This window comes from Aquila chrysaetos, chromosome Z (genome assembly GCF_900496995.4).
Source record: "Aquila chrysaetos chrysaetos chromosome Z, bAquChr1.4, whole genome shotgun sequence".
In the NCBI taxonomy this organism is placed as follows: Eukaryota; Metazoa; Chordata; class Aves; order Accipitriformes; family Accipitridae; genus Aquila; species Aquila chrysaetos.
Genome location: NC_044030.1, coordinates 72,785,215 through 72,798,982, shown reverse-complemented (window position 1 = coordinate 72,798,982; position 13,768 = coordinate 72,785,215). Strand labels below are relative to the sequence as shown.

Here is a 13,768-nt window from a genome sequence, read left to right as displayed (position 1 = left end):
GATCAAAGGACAAGGCACTACACATGAAGCAAAAGAAAACTGGAACCCCTGTTTTAGTGTTAGCAGGTATTTTAGACTGGAGCAAGACCTTCACATTGTGAACTAACCTAGACAAGCCAATGGAGATGGTATGGTAAGACTTGTTTTGAAGAGGTCCAGTGAACTAATTTGCACAGGTCCTGTTTGTGCAACTGAGGTCGAGCTAACACTTTCTGTAGTTGGCACAAAGAAGTCTGAGCTAAATAAGTCACTCGAAGCAGTCTAAAAAGAAAAAAAAAGCTTTGTGAGATGGCATGGCAGAACACATGCTAGCATGATCAAGACTCCCTAGTCCAGAGCTACAAGCTTTTATTTCAGCTAGAGCAGAGCAGGGAGCTTTGATGTATCCTTTAGAGACCAAGTATAAAAGAGTTTCAAACTTCATTATATTCATGCCTACTAAGATGCATGGCATTAAGTAGGTATAATATACAGTAGTCACAAGTCAACAGCAAAGAATAAGACTTAAAGTGACTGAATTATTTGCCATCATAATGAGCTTCCCTCTGCCCCCTACCCCTCTGAACATTCCTGCTCAGTCTGCAGTGACCCCTGCAGTTCTGGCAAGGTCAGCAACAGTTTTGCAGCATTTGAGTAAAAGACAAATGCAGTGACCCAGAGCCACCCTGTGTCTAATAAGGCAAGTCATTGAGGTTGCCCTCAGTAGGCAGGTACTGAGAAACTACACAGGTTTCTGTAAGCTAGTACTAGTACCTCATTGTTATGAAAACACAGGCTGATGGGCATACAGCTATCATAACAGTTTCCGGCATTTTATCAAGAGTCAATATACATAGCAGCATACTTACCAGACCTTTACAGAAGTATGAAAGCATTAAGGAAGAGAGTATATAATTTAGTGACCATAGCTACTATGAAGCATTCATTAATGTTAGAATATATCATAGCCGCAGAGAGGTTAGGGTAAGCATGGCAGGTAAAAGAGAAGTAGGTATGTTGTGAAGCTATTTAGCTAGTTACACAGTGTGATGAAAGAAAAGCTTCTTTCACCCAGATTCTCCCAGTAAGAGCATGCATATCACTTTTTGAATGTTGTTCACCTTGACAGACCTCCTTCCTCTTCCTGGCTTGGTACTTTGTGGTGGTGGGCTAATTGTTATAGACTCATGTGACATGAGCTGGATATTGCTTTCAGAATCCAGCTTTACTCCATTCTGCAGAGATACTTCTTTGGAAGGACCTTCCACAAACAGGTTTGATGGGGCTTTAAGAAAGCCACTTTGTTCTTTCTCTGGTACCCCATTTGGGATTCTGGCTGCAGGCGACTTACTCTCAAGTGGCCACTGGCTTGTTAGTGCTTCTTGTTTGCCAGTTCTATTAGAAATCTGGTCAAACTGTTTACCAAAGTAGTCAGTATCGCCATTTGAAGCACCATTACCCACGGGTGTCAAGGTACTCAGACTTTCCTTCTTCCGATCAGGAGATTTTAGAGAACCAAATGAAGGCAGTGCAGATTGGTCTGGCTGTGCAAAAGGATCATCACTGAAAGGGTCTGGGTTAGGTGTGGGAAAGAAGCTGAGACTGGTAGAGAAAGAACTCTCAGGCAAGAAGGGTGGCTGTGGCTTTGGTTGTGGAAGAGAGGTTGTGATGCCATTCAAGAAGAGATCCTCTTTTGTAAAAGTCTGTTTGGTCTCAATTTCAGAATTTAAATCCACTAACAGAATCTCTTTAGCTTCCTATTTGTTCAGAAAAAAAAATAAAATTAGTTTTATGTAGGACTTGCTGCATAGTACACAAGCTCAATCCTAGTATCCAATACATTATACTATTAAGTATTCAATGTCACAATGAAGTTGCACTAAAGCTTCCTCTTATAAAGTCACTGGGGCAAGCATTGCTGGCTGTGGTCAAATCACAGCTACTTAGTTACAGAAACTCAATGTTAAAAGCACCTCTTCTAAGATCCTTTAGTTAAATATCAGATACTTGTTTTACAGCCTAGAGACTGTAGAGTCATCAAGCACTAATTACACCTAGGCTTTCACTGGAGTCAAGAACCCCTGTTTGAATTCTAGTCGTTTGTTTTGACAAGTTATGAAATCACACTGCCTTAGTGTGACTTCAGATTGCAGTCTCAGCTTCAGAGTAAGATTGGAGAGCTATTTGACAGTGGAAGATGTTAACATGCCATCTCTCCCACCAAGTAGGCAGTAGAAGGGTAAGACCTGGTCACTAGCTGGATTGACAGCACCAATTGGATCATGGCTGATGGTGGCTTACAGTGCCAGAATAAACCAGTAGGATTTTGGGGGTCATACTGAGTTATGACAAGGTTTATGCACACTTCTGTGCAGTTAGGCCACATCTTGAGCTAGGGCTACTCATCTAAAATGGCCACAAGTCCACTCTGAGGGACTCAAGGATTCACCTGTCCTTAAAATGAGCTTCAGTTTTAAAGGTCTTTAGCAAAGTTTCTGTAATAGCTCTCATAGTAGCAGAGGCATGTACTGCTAGCACATATTTCTAAGACATCTGACTAGAGAGGTGGGCCCATGTGAAATTAATCAAGTTCAACAAGACCAAGTACAAGGTCCTGCACCTGAGTCAGGGCAATCCCAAACATTGATACAGGCTAGGCAATGAGTGGGTTGAGAGCAGCCCTGTGGATAAGTACTTGGGGGTATTGGTGGATGGAAAACTGAATATGACCCAGCAATGTGTGCTCACAACCCAGAAAAGCCAATCACATTCTGGGCTGCACTAAAAGAAATGTGGCCAGCAGGTTGAGGGATGTGATCCTCCCCTTCTACTCTGCTCTCACAAGACCCTACCCAACTACTGTGTTCAGCTCTGGGGCCCACAGCATAAGAAAGACCTGGACCTTCTTGAGGAGGTCCAGAGGAGGGCCATGAAGATGATCAGGGGGCTGGAGCACCTCCCCTACGCAGACAGGCTGAGAGAGTTGGGGTTGTTTAGCATAAGACAAGAGAAGGCTCCAGGGAGCCTTCCAGTACCTGAAGGAGGCCTACAGGAAAGATGGGGAAAGACTCTTTATTAGCAACTATAGTGATAGGACAAGGGGTAATGGTTTTAAACTGAAAGACAGTAAATTTGGATTAGGTATTAGGAAGAAATTCTTTACTGTGAGTGGTGAGACACTAGAACAGGTTGCCCAGAGAAGTTGTGGATGACCTGACCCTGGAAGTGTTCAAGGCCAGGCTGGATGGGCTTTGAGCAACCTGGTCTAGTGGAAGGTGTCCCTGACCATGGCAGGGGGTTGGAACTAGATGACCTTTTGGGTTTCCAACTCAAACCCATTCTGTGACTAATAACATAGAATTATCTGTCACACAGTCTCAAGTGAGCTCTGCTGGCTAAGAACGACATTAGCTACTCTAGTTAGTAAGTAGATACTATTATAGCCCTAAGACACTAGTACACTGATGATAGCTAGACAGGTGTCTCAGTGAAACCAGGACTAACAAAGTAAAACCAGATCTTATTACTAGGACCAGTTTGCTCTCAAAGCAAGAGTCAATACAGCTAAGCTAGATTCTACTTACTGTGGGACTGCTTATATCAGGAGGTGTTGACATATCCCCAAACAAGTCCATCTGGTCAACTCCCTTGAAGCCAGAAATATTGAAAGAATTTATATCTGTTAGAGTTCTTGCATGAGCAAGAATCAAGCATTATGCATAGCTACTGTAAACACATGTATAAATACTGCATTTTCCACACAATGTGGAGACAGACAGTTATGAACTCCTTAATGGCATCAGCATAAAGTTCAAAAATTTAACCTACCGGTTTTGTTTTGTCAGCTTGATCAGCAGGTAGTGCTACGCTACCATTCTGTAATAGATGGATAACAATGTCAGCAATAATTGGAATATCAAAACTTGCCTTAAGCAAGGGACTTGCAAGCTTCAAAGAGCAAGCGATGGAAAGAGGAAGTACGAGGGAGATCACTACTCATTATTAGTTCTGTAGGCCCCTTTTACTCCCATTTCAATTTAATTGGGCATCTGACATTGCCTCCATAATGCTGGCAGTGTAAAGAAAGTCAAAGCTAGTTGTGCTGCAGCAGCATACCTAATGAAGTGAGGCAGAGTTGGAGTGGCTTACCTCAGTCTTACTTGCTTCTTCACCCTAAAGAAGAAAAGGCAGCTTTTAGTACTTAGACATCATGTAGATTATCCAAAGCCTCTTGCTTTGGAGAGCTTACTAGATCTAGGAGGTAATCAAACTGCTAGTACAACTACCAACCAATAACTTCAAGTGATCCTGGACTTAGACCTCAGTGTTAAGTCTTACAAGAGCCCAAAAGCCAAGCCAAAGCTGAAGCAAGCTTTATTTCTATGCAGAATCTAATGCAGTTTCTTTAATTTTACTCACCTTTTTCTTCTCGTCTTCTTCCTTCTGTTTCATGTTATATATTAGTTGGAAGAGGTCCTTAAGATCAACAACTAGAGGCTCAGCCTGGAAAAGAATGTAGCTTTTAGGCCATGTACTACTTCTCCCTGAACTTCTACTGAAGCAAGCTGTGCAGCAAGCCAAACTTTCCTAAGTGGTGCAACAGTAAGGTTGAGACAACAGGAAAAGCAAGATTTTAAAAGGACTGTCTAGCCTCCATAGAAGAGAGCTGATGCAGAATCCAAGGGTAATGGGGCACAACCAGCTTAGAACTGTTGTTAACTCCACATGGAAAGTGGCTGTGTATGTGCTAAACCTGCTATGTTTTTGCTAAAAAGCTTGTAGCACAAGACTTCCTAAGTGCATGGCAAATCCTAATCAGATTTCCTCAAAAGTGCAAAGTTTATCCAAGCTCTTTGGTACTCTCATGAAAGGATAAACATTATGAATCCATCTGTTTTCTATGAACTCCAACACTGAACCTGAAGAAAGCTTCTATACCCAATACTACATCTATTTTAAACAGGATGCAAATAGTAAATCAGCAAGGCAAGCATAAGGTAAGATTATCATCACCTCAAATGCATAGAGTAGACACCTGCATTAAATGGTATCTGCATCAGGATGAAAATTTAGTGTGAATTAGAAAGGCACTGCATTCCCTGCACACCCATTAACAAGAATGTTTTGAGTGGTTGCTGAGATGGTGGCATGTTCAACTATACCGATTTAGAACTTTTGCTTGAGGCATACAGCAGCTGTGTCAGTGCCTACGATAGGACAAGTCCCTTTGTTCAGCCACTGCCTTTGGCTCAAGCAGAGAATCTGTTGAACAGATCTCACTGTTTATATCTGAGCATCACCCTCTCCTAATCAAGGTATTTAGACATGCAACTGCAGGAAAAGCCATTTCAAGAGTTATCAACTTTGACAAACAGTACAGCTGCAGCAGTCTAGAGCTGCACAAGTCCTTACTTCTCAGCTAGACAAGTCTGTGTCAAAAACAACTAGCAGCAAGTCAAGAGCTGTCTACAGCTTGGCTAAGCTTGTAGTCTGGCAAGCAGCACCCCATGGTGAAAAGCTCTGAGAGAAGACTCCACTCCAGAGCACACACAGAAGGCTTTTGTACTTAATCTACAATTCCAGTGAAACCAATACAACACAGGACTCTGATAAACTAATAAAACAGGCTTAGGAGAGGGTGTTACAGTTGTTACTAAAGTAGTAACATGCTCCAACAAGGACCCCCTCAGTCCCATCTGTGGTGGGTCTGAAGTTGCCAACAGCTTCTCCAGGAGGCCAGGCAGGGATGTGTATGAAGAAATGACTAGCTTTGAAGTCTTGGCTCATCAAGTCATTATAATGACTGTTATAAAGACATTATAATGACAAGCTAATAAATGATAAATATCTAACTTAAGTTCAGGTCATTTAGGAAACTGCATAATACTCAGCAGTAATTCTAAGTAGCTTGTTTCCAGTGCTGCTTATGTACAGATTCTCTTCAGAGAGACAAACCCTGAATACAGGATTTCTGCATAGGGGAAACCTAGCACAGAAGAATTAGAATCCCTCCAAGAAGTAATTCTGGGAAGACCAGACCTGCCATTCACTCACCCCAGAAACACTATTGCAATTGAGTAAGTCTGTTTTCACTGCTGCACAAGACAAAGCATCATGACAACTAGACTAGTGGAGTTCTAACATCATTCCTGTTAATTCTAAGTGAAGCTCTGCCTATTTGACTCAAGAATTAGCATTCTCACTGACAGCAACAGGCCACTGTACTGGAAAGCCCATGATAATGGCTCTGTTCATCTCACTAATGACTTCCATGGTGCATGGACATTTCAAGCAAGGTTAATCACAGTGAGCAAGGCTACCTCAGTGTTTTTATTCCACAGACTACAGAGAAGCTGAACAAGGTAAAAGCAACTGGTGATACAGTCAATTCCTATTGCCCTCCTCTAAGAGGGGAGTCCATCCACCTGTGCTGGTACTCCCCTATACCTACCTCATAGGGCTACCAGTAAAACACTACACCCTTATCACATGTTAAGTGTTTACACAATAGCATTACTCATAGCAAGTGGAAAAGGGTTTCTGATCCATACCTGTTGTGCTGTTTTTATGGCAAAAAATTGGTGCTGGCCTTCTCCTCCACATATGTAGCCAAAAGCACGATTGTCTGTTACATCCCGAGCAATAAAGGAGATTTTATTTACTGGATGGTCATATTCTATGACCTAGAATTGGAAAAAAGACACCTATTCGTTTAAATTGTTGGAGATATAATAGTTGCTCTTCTCTGTAGTTATAATGACTGAGACTGTTAGAAGGCTTCAGTTCAAGACTCAGATTTATCAGCCTTTGACTAACCACAATAGGATGTATCTCTTTCCAGCAGGAGGTTTCACCATTACAACTCATTTCACAAACCAATTTTTAGTACGTGGAAGGGGGGCACGATGCTATTAAGAAATCTAGTTCATATTGGTCTACCTTCCAAGCACCTCACTTGCTTTAAGAATCACAGTAAGAGGATAAGTCATATCTTACCCCAGTTCTCTCATCTATTATCTTGATACCAGAGAGGGATATGTTCATCCAGATCTTCTGTTTGTGTTGACCCTGGGAACGGGAGGCCACTGCCATTCCCTAAAGAGGATGAATATCAAAGTATTGATGAGACTTGTGTCAGATTGAGCTTTAACTAGTTTCCTTACATTCCTCATGAGCCCACGGCTCTGAATGTACTAGCGCTAATCTAGTTATTCCTATATAGCTGTACAGTTAGAGCAGCATTCCTCTTGCAACATATGCCTTACTAGGTTTGAAGTGATACCTCAGAACTAGATTGTGTTTCCTCTGTAAATATTTTAGAGCTTTAAAACTTATCTTAGCTCACAAAACTGCTGCAGTAGCAGCATCTTTACCAGCCTTCCTGGCCTGACTGAAGCTATGCGAGTGTTCTGCACCCCAGAAGTCATCATCTTTGCTGCTGCAGGGTCTCATTTATTCTTTGGTTTATCTGTATCTCTTGGTGTCACTCCTGCCGCAGGATGCCAACTTGTGCTTTGAGGTCTGTTAAATTGCGCAGAGTTCCCCCCTCCCCATCCAAAACCCAAGCTCACTATTTGTGATCAAGTTCATACTATTAGCATACATACTGGATACCTATAAGAGACTTAAAAGAGCAGTCCCAAGCTATTAGAGGAACAATGTTCTTTAAGCAAAGGCTTACAGCTTTAGAAGTAACATCCATCTAGGATGGTGCTGTTATTAGTGTGTGTTACCATTAAGCTGTTACTTTGGCACAACTTCAAATACCATTTGATCTGCTTTCTGAAGGCTACCCAGAAGTTGTTCCTTACATGCCAGCTCAAGCCCTTACCTTCAGCTTCATCATTGAATCCTGACTCATTTTGTCTCCTCTTGCCTCTGGGACATCATCAATGCCAATCAGTTTAGCTTTGTATCTTACACCATCACCTTTGAATCTGGCCAAGAGAGATTCATCTGTCTTTTCTGGCCCTGGAAGCAGAGAAAAGTTGTTTGTTTGTTGGTGTTTGGGTTTTGTGGGGGGTTTTGTTTGTTTGTTTTAGTTTGAGGGGTTTTGTTTTGTTTGTTTTTTGTTTGGTTGGTTGGGTTTTTTTAAGAGGGAAATGTCTATGTTGTGGCTTTGAGATCTTTGAAAAATTATACTATATAAGTACGTATTAAAACTGTCCCTTGAGTATAGCTGACTAACAACCCATAGTCCTTCTAGTACTGTGTGCACTGCAAGAAAGTTACTCCTTTAAGGTCACAGTGCTCTTGCAGAATCTGGCCTTAGTTCAAAGAGTGGAGCCCAGTGCTTAACGTTTGGGAACTTCAGAACAATTGTTTGCCATATAAAAGACTGAAATATTTATAGGCAACAGCCAATTAGATATCAAGTGCTAAGCAAAAACACCAAGCATAGGTGGTACTTCCCATGGCCATACAATTAGATATCAAGTGCTAAGCAAAAACACCAAGCATAGGTGGTACTTCCCATGGCCATACAGGATGTTCAATAAGCCTTTCAGATGCTAGCCCCTCATTCTGGCGTAGTCAGATCTCTTCTTGTTGTGCAAGAATCTCCTAGTTCCTGTGCTAGAACTTTCTATCAGCACCACCATTTCTACAAGTCCTGGTACCCCATCCCTGTAATCACTTGGGATTTTAGCTGATTTACTTTTTCTGCTGTTCCTGCTACTTCTCAGAACTGCTTGTTTTTCTTCCCTGCATGCTCAACATACTCTGAGTGTGTACCTAGGTATGTATTTCTGTATGAGGTAATTCTATTTACATGACCTAATCTATCAAAAGATTTATTATCTGATCTACAGTAATTCTCACAAAATGAGCTTTCTAGCTTCTCTGGACTAGAAGCTGTATCTGTGTCTAGCATATCACTCCCTCTCTGGAAGTAGGGGAGGAAGCAAGTTCAGGTTCAGACCGACAGCTACCTGGATGATCCTGGATCTGGTCACCTCCTCAGGGAGGCTTTCACTGCTCTGGGCTTTTGGTGACTTGTCAGGCTCAACAAATAAGTCATTTAACAAGTGCAACTGAGAGCTTTATAACTTAAAGCTAAAAAAAACCAAAAAAAAAACCCAAAACCTTTCAAGGTAAAAGCTTACCTTCTGGTCAGATTTATTTTACTAGCTTATTTACTCAGTCTTCCAGTCAGCTTGAAATCTCAGAGTTAACTATGCAGTGAGAGCGATCTTAGTTTTAGGCAAGGGCAAAAGATTAGGGACACTGACTAGAGGTGTTCAAGAGGTAAGCATTTCTTACCTTTCTTTTTTTCCTTCTTTGAATGTTGTGCTTTTGGTGGAGCCTGTTGCTCGGGCTGGCTGGCTGTAGTTTCAGCTTCAGTGGACATGATGGGACGGTCGTCAGCTATGCTTGCTGTAGTTTTTAAAAATCCAAGTAACAATCAGTAAGCAGACACAGTATTTTACCTTGAAGAAGAAATATTCTTATTAAACCTGTTAGTCCAGTTTTCTTCTGCTGAACAGTGAAGCCCACTAATGCCTGAAAGTTTTAGTAGTGATCATATAGGAAGTCTGACTCACTGACTATTCATCTCAGGCTACAGAGAGCATGAAGTTATGGCCACTAGGTGATGAACAGTCACCTCAGGAATACCTAATCAGTAGACCACATTGACCTAATTCCACAGGCTGTACTTGCATCACCCTGTTTTAATCTGTCAATCTTTAGCTTTTTACCCTTTAAAGCTATTTATAGAACCTCAGATATTTTGCTCTCTTCTTCAGCGCTGCCAGCTGCATCTCTGTAGAGGATAGGAGGGAATGCAAGAAACATTTGCTAGGATCTATTCCAAACACCCATGAAGATGGCACCAGAACACCTCAAAGAAACCAGTAGATCTTATTCATGTTTCTATAACTAGCAGAAGTCTGAGGTTATATGACCCAACAGGTAAAACCAAATAAATTCCCTGGGCTGCAGACAGACCATTCCAGGAAAAATAAACACAACAAAACCCCAAACCAAACCCTACACCCTTCACAGTAATCAAGTAACCTGAGGTTTTTTAAAAAAACCAAAACCTTCAAGTTAACAGAAATTATGGACTACTATGACTTGACTTGTAACTCTATGCCATGAGACCCTTTTGCCTCTGAGATACAAGATACATTAAAAAAATAATCTGCAATCACCATGTTTTGTTCCTACACAGCTGAAGCATTGATTCACACTTACCAAATAGAGGGACTCATATTGTCTTTATAGAGTTCTGAACATCATCTATACCTGGCCAGAAAGAACTGGACATTCACACCTGCTACAGAAAACATTCTATGAATCTTCTGTCTGGGGTACTGGAGTGGCTTCAGTTAGTGCTTTGAATTTTAGGGTGACAAATGAAGCCAAGAGTTTGTTTAGATGATTAAGTAGCTGGGCTACCCTCTACTAGTAATTTCCCCTATATCCAGTCAAGCAGCCACAGACCAAGCCACCCCTACTATCCAGCATACCATTTGAGACATAAGTGCTGAAGCATTCCATATCCTCTAGCATTAGAGGCTTGTAATTCTCAATAGCCTATTCTTCATTTGTCTTAGTCGCAGCTAATGATTTATCCATTACTTGGAAGTTACTTTCAGGGTTTTGCTCTCACTCCTGCCTTCCTCTCTTCCCTCAATTCATTGCTAAGTCTATAGCTATAGACTGATTCATCCAGCTTGCTACTAAGAGAGTAATGGGTGTCAATGCTTAACTGATTCTTAACCTAGGAAGAACACAAATTCCTAGGTCTTTAAGAGAGAATTTCACCCTGAAGGCCTCCATTTCCATTTAGCTAGGAGGGAGACCTTTAGGGAACTAGCTGTTAATATAAGTAAAGTTAGATCTAGCTGCTTACCAGGTAGTTTGTGAATTGCATTTAGCATTGCTCAAGTAAATCAGAGATAAAAGTGTTCATGGGAAAGATCTCTGGCAGCTATACCTGTTCTCCTCTGTAAGCAACTTACCTGGCCACAGCTAGGGAACATTTGATGCAAGGGAACAAAGGTGTTGCTGTGAAAATTTCAAGTGGTTCTGAGTAGAACTAGATGTTAGAGGAAGACTTGATATAGCAACCCATGGTTATTTAGGAAATGTTATCACTAGAAGAGTGGCTTGTGTGCCCATTCTGACAAAGGAGCAATGGGGAAACTATTACAGACAAGAAGGATTTTGCAGGATACTTGCACCAGTGCTAGAAAGGAGTGTGCCCACTGAAAACCACACATTAGGCAGGTAAAATGAAGCCAGCTGAATTCTACTCTAAAACTAGACTAGCTTGCCTGATGGTATAGGGTTTTTTGGGTAGAGATAGTCTTTAGACTTCAGCATAATGAGCTTCTCCCTGGATTTATCAAGTCCTTCAGAAATAGGGAGTAAGGAAAGACAAAGTTAAGGTTGAATCATTAGTTAAACACCCACCCGCATCTGGAAGGTTACCGTTTAGAGAACAGAAGGAAAAGGCCTTGAGAAGAACAGAGCTAAGACATGGTCTCTAGGAGTCATGTCATACCTTTAGGACACTGCCCAGCTCCATGCTGGAAAGAAGAAACAACAACCTCAAGACACTAAGTCCCACCTGTCAGTGATTCTGCTTCCCCAATTTAATTGGTAGAGCTACACTCAGCTCTGGTGTTATACAACCACAGTAAGTATCTCAGTCTGAAGTAAAGTTAAGAGGCAATAACAAGCAAATAACATAGGGAGGAGCAAATATGCACAAGCAAGACCTCACTTCAGCAACTGTAAAGTGGTAGAAATCCAGATGGGCAGTTGCCATCTTTAGACTCTAGGCTGTCTCCATCCTATGGAAGCCAGACCACTTATTTGCATAGAGTCCCAAGGTGGAGGAAGATGGGCAGGGGTACACACAAGTCTGGCTGAACCCTTGCAAATACCCCATCTTACTGTGGAGAAGCTCATTCTCAATGATAACAATGCAATTTGAGAAGGTTAGTGAGGGCTTTCTGGACAGCTTACAGGACATACTCTCCTATCTGAGGTCTGGCACAGCTCATCTCACCTGCTGAGAGTTCACAGTACATGACAGTTATTTATCGTACCTTTGGAGAACCCAATGTCTTTGGGAATCATATCTCTGGAGCAAGAGAACTGGCAAAACTAAGAATGCAAGAATAGACAAAGGCTGCCTAATACATGTTCATATTTTAATTAACGACTTCTTGACATCTTAGTTAAGCCACAAGACTAGCACAAAACTGCCTCAGGCTTTACCTTAAAATTTCACCGGAGTGGGGAGCAACATTATGTAGCTTGAGCTAGCAGTAATCTAGTCTGCTTGCAGTATGAGAGTCTCAGCCACAACTAAATTTGGATTCTGTGCTTTAGACCCAAGTTAAAGCTGTGCAAGGTCTTTGTCGCACTTAAGTTTGGCTTATCTTAATGGAAAGTGCTGGTGTGCTCTACATGCAAATAACTAAAATGAAGTTAAAGTCTTCTGTTTGTAGTTCTTGCTTGGAAGTTTCCTTTCACAGTACTCAGTCCCTTAGTATTTCCTTACTCAGACTGCAGGAGTAAGGCAACAAGAGTCTAGAACTGTTCTATTACACTTGAATTCTGAGTTCACCTGAAAAGAGGGTTAGAGATGCATGTGCTTTTATGCAAGGACAGTCATGTCTTCAGTTATAATGGCATAGTGAAGAACAAGATCATTCCCACAGCAGCTATGTCACCAGACTGTTAAATGATGCCTTTTGAACCTTCTCCATGTAGGTAAGTCCATTGCTGTCACTACAGCTTAATTACTCTCTATCCAATTGTATGGCCCATTTTAACTACTATTCTAAATGCAGTATTCCAAAAGTCTTAGACTGCAGATTTATGGATGTTGCTACCTTGGGAGAAGTGTCCCAAACCCTTGCCTGTATCAGTAGATACTCACCACATTTTGCCCACCCACTTTTCAATTTACTCCAGAAAGGGCTTGTTAAAATACCACTAATAGTATCTTCCTTTTTTGCTATAGGGACTATCCTGTGAAGAGCACATACTGACCACTCCTTAGGGAAAGGCCATTTCAGGCCCTCAACATATAGGCCTTGACATGAGCTGTTACCTACTGTTTCAAGTCAGGCAATTCTCCATTCAAGCATTGTACTTAATTTTCCACACATCTACCCTGGGAAAGTCAGTCTTAAGACTTCGGGCATACTGTGCTCTTGGTGTCTTCTCTGAACTCCCTGCAAGGAGAACTGTTGTTAGTGACAAGTTATCCTTGAAATACCTGTTTCTTAGCAAGACTTGAAGCACATGCCAAACAATTTTGTTAAGCAACATTTAGTTTCCCTTAAGAGATGCTTTCACAATTATTCCTTATTTAAGCAACATGGTAGCTACCCCTAGTGATTATATTTTTGTCCTGTGCACAGGAGATTGAGAATCTTCATTATGGCTGTAGTCTGTCATGGGATTTAAAGACTGGACAATAATCCTCAACCAACAGACAGGCTTTTCCCCTCAAAGATAATTGCCTCAATGTTGATGAAAGCTTGCCTGAGAGGTGGTTAGGGACACTGAAAAAAATCAGAGGCAAGACAGATAAACTAAACATCTGCCTAGCAGTCTAATACTTTGTCCTTTTCACAGCCTGTGCTCCTTCTTTGTCCCTTGATTCTGCAAGTACATGATTCAGCTTAAAGAGTTATTGCATGTAAATATTAACCTCAAATTAGAATCTGAGAGGCCAGGAGAAGACAAGAGAAGCTTTTACTGCCAACTGCAATATAGCCTGTTAGGATGAAGTTGTAACCAGAAGCACAGCAATAGTTCA

At 41.5% G+C, this 13,768-nt stretch overlaps 1 protein-coding gene across 4 annotated transcripts in view; it reads right to left on the bottom strand.

The window, feature by feature from the left end:
- Window positions 1–13,768, bottom strand: part of DAB2 (DAB adaptor protein 2) — a 28,246-nt gene that overhangs the window by 4,686 nt on the left and 9,792 nt on the right. For 2 of the 4 annotated variants that reach the window (XM_030005155.1, XM_030005158.1), the window contains exons 2-11: window positions 9,241–9,354; window positions 7,811–7,950; window positions 6,976–7,074; window positions 6,531–6,662; window positions 4,399–4,482; window positions 4,129–4,152; window positions 3,808–3,855; window positions 3,564–3,626; window positions 1,101–1,736; window positions 108–261 (exon numbers count right to left, since the gene is read on the bottom strand). In XM_030005155.1, coding sequence (XP_029861015.1) covers window positions 108–261; window positions 1,101–1,736; window positions 3,564–3,626; window positions 3,808–3,855; window positions 4,129–4,152; window positions 4,399–4,482; window positions 6,531–6,662; window positions 6,976–7,074; window positions 7,811–7,950; window positions 9,241–9,328 — 1,468 coding nt within the window. In that variant the 5' untranslated portion in view covers window positions 9,329–9,354. Of the gene's footprint in view, window positions 1–107; window positions 262–1,100; window positions 1,737–3,563; window positions 3,627–3,807; window positions 3,856–4,128; window positions 4,153–4,398; window positions 4,483–6,530; window positions 6,663–6,975; window positions 7,075–7,810; window positions 7,951–9,240; window positions 9,408–13,768 lie in introns of all 4 variants that reach the window. The other 2 variants (XM_030005156.2, XM_030005159.1) reach the window with 2 other exon arrangements.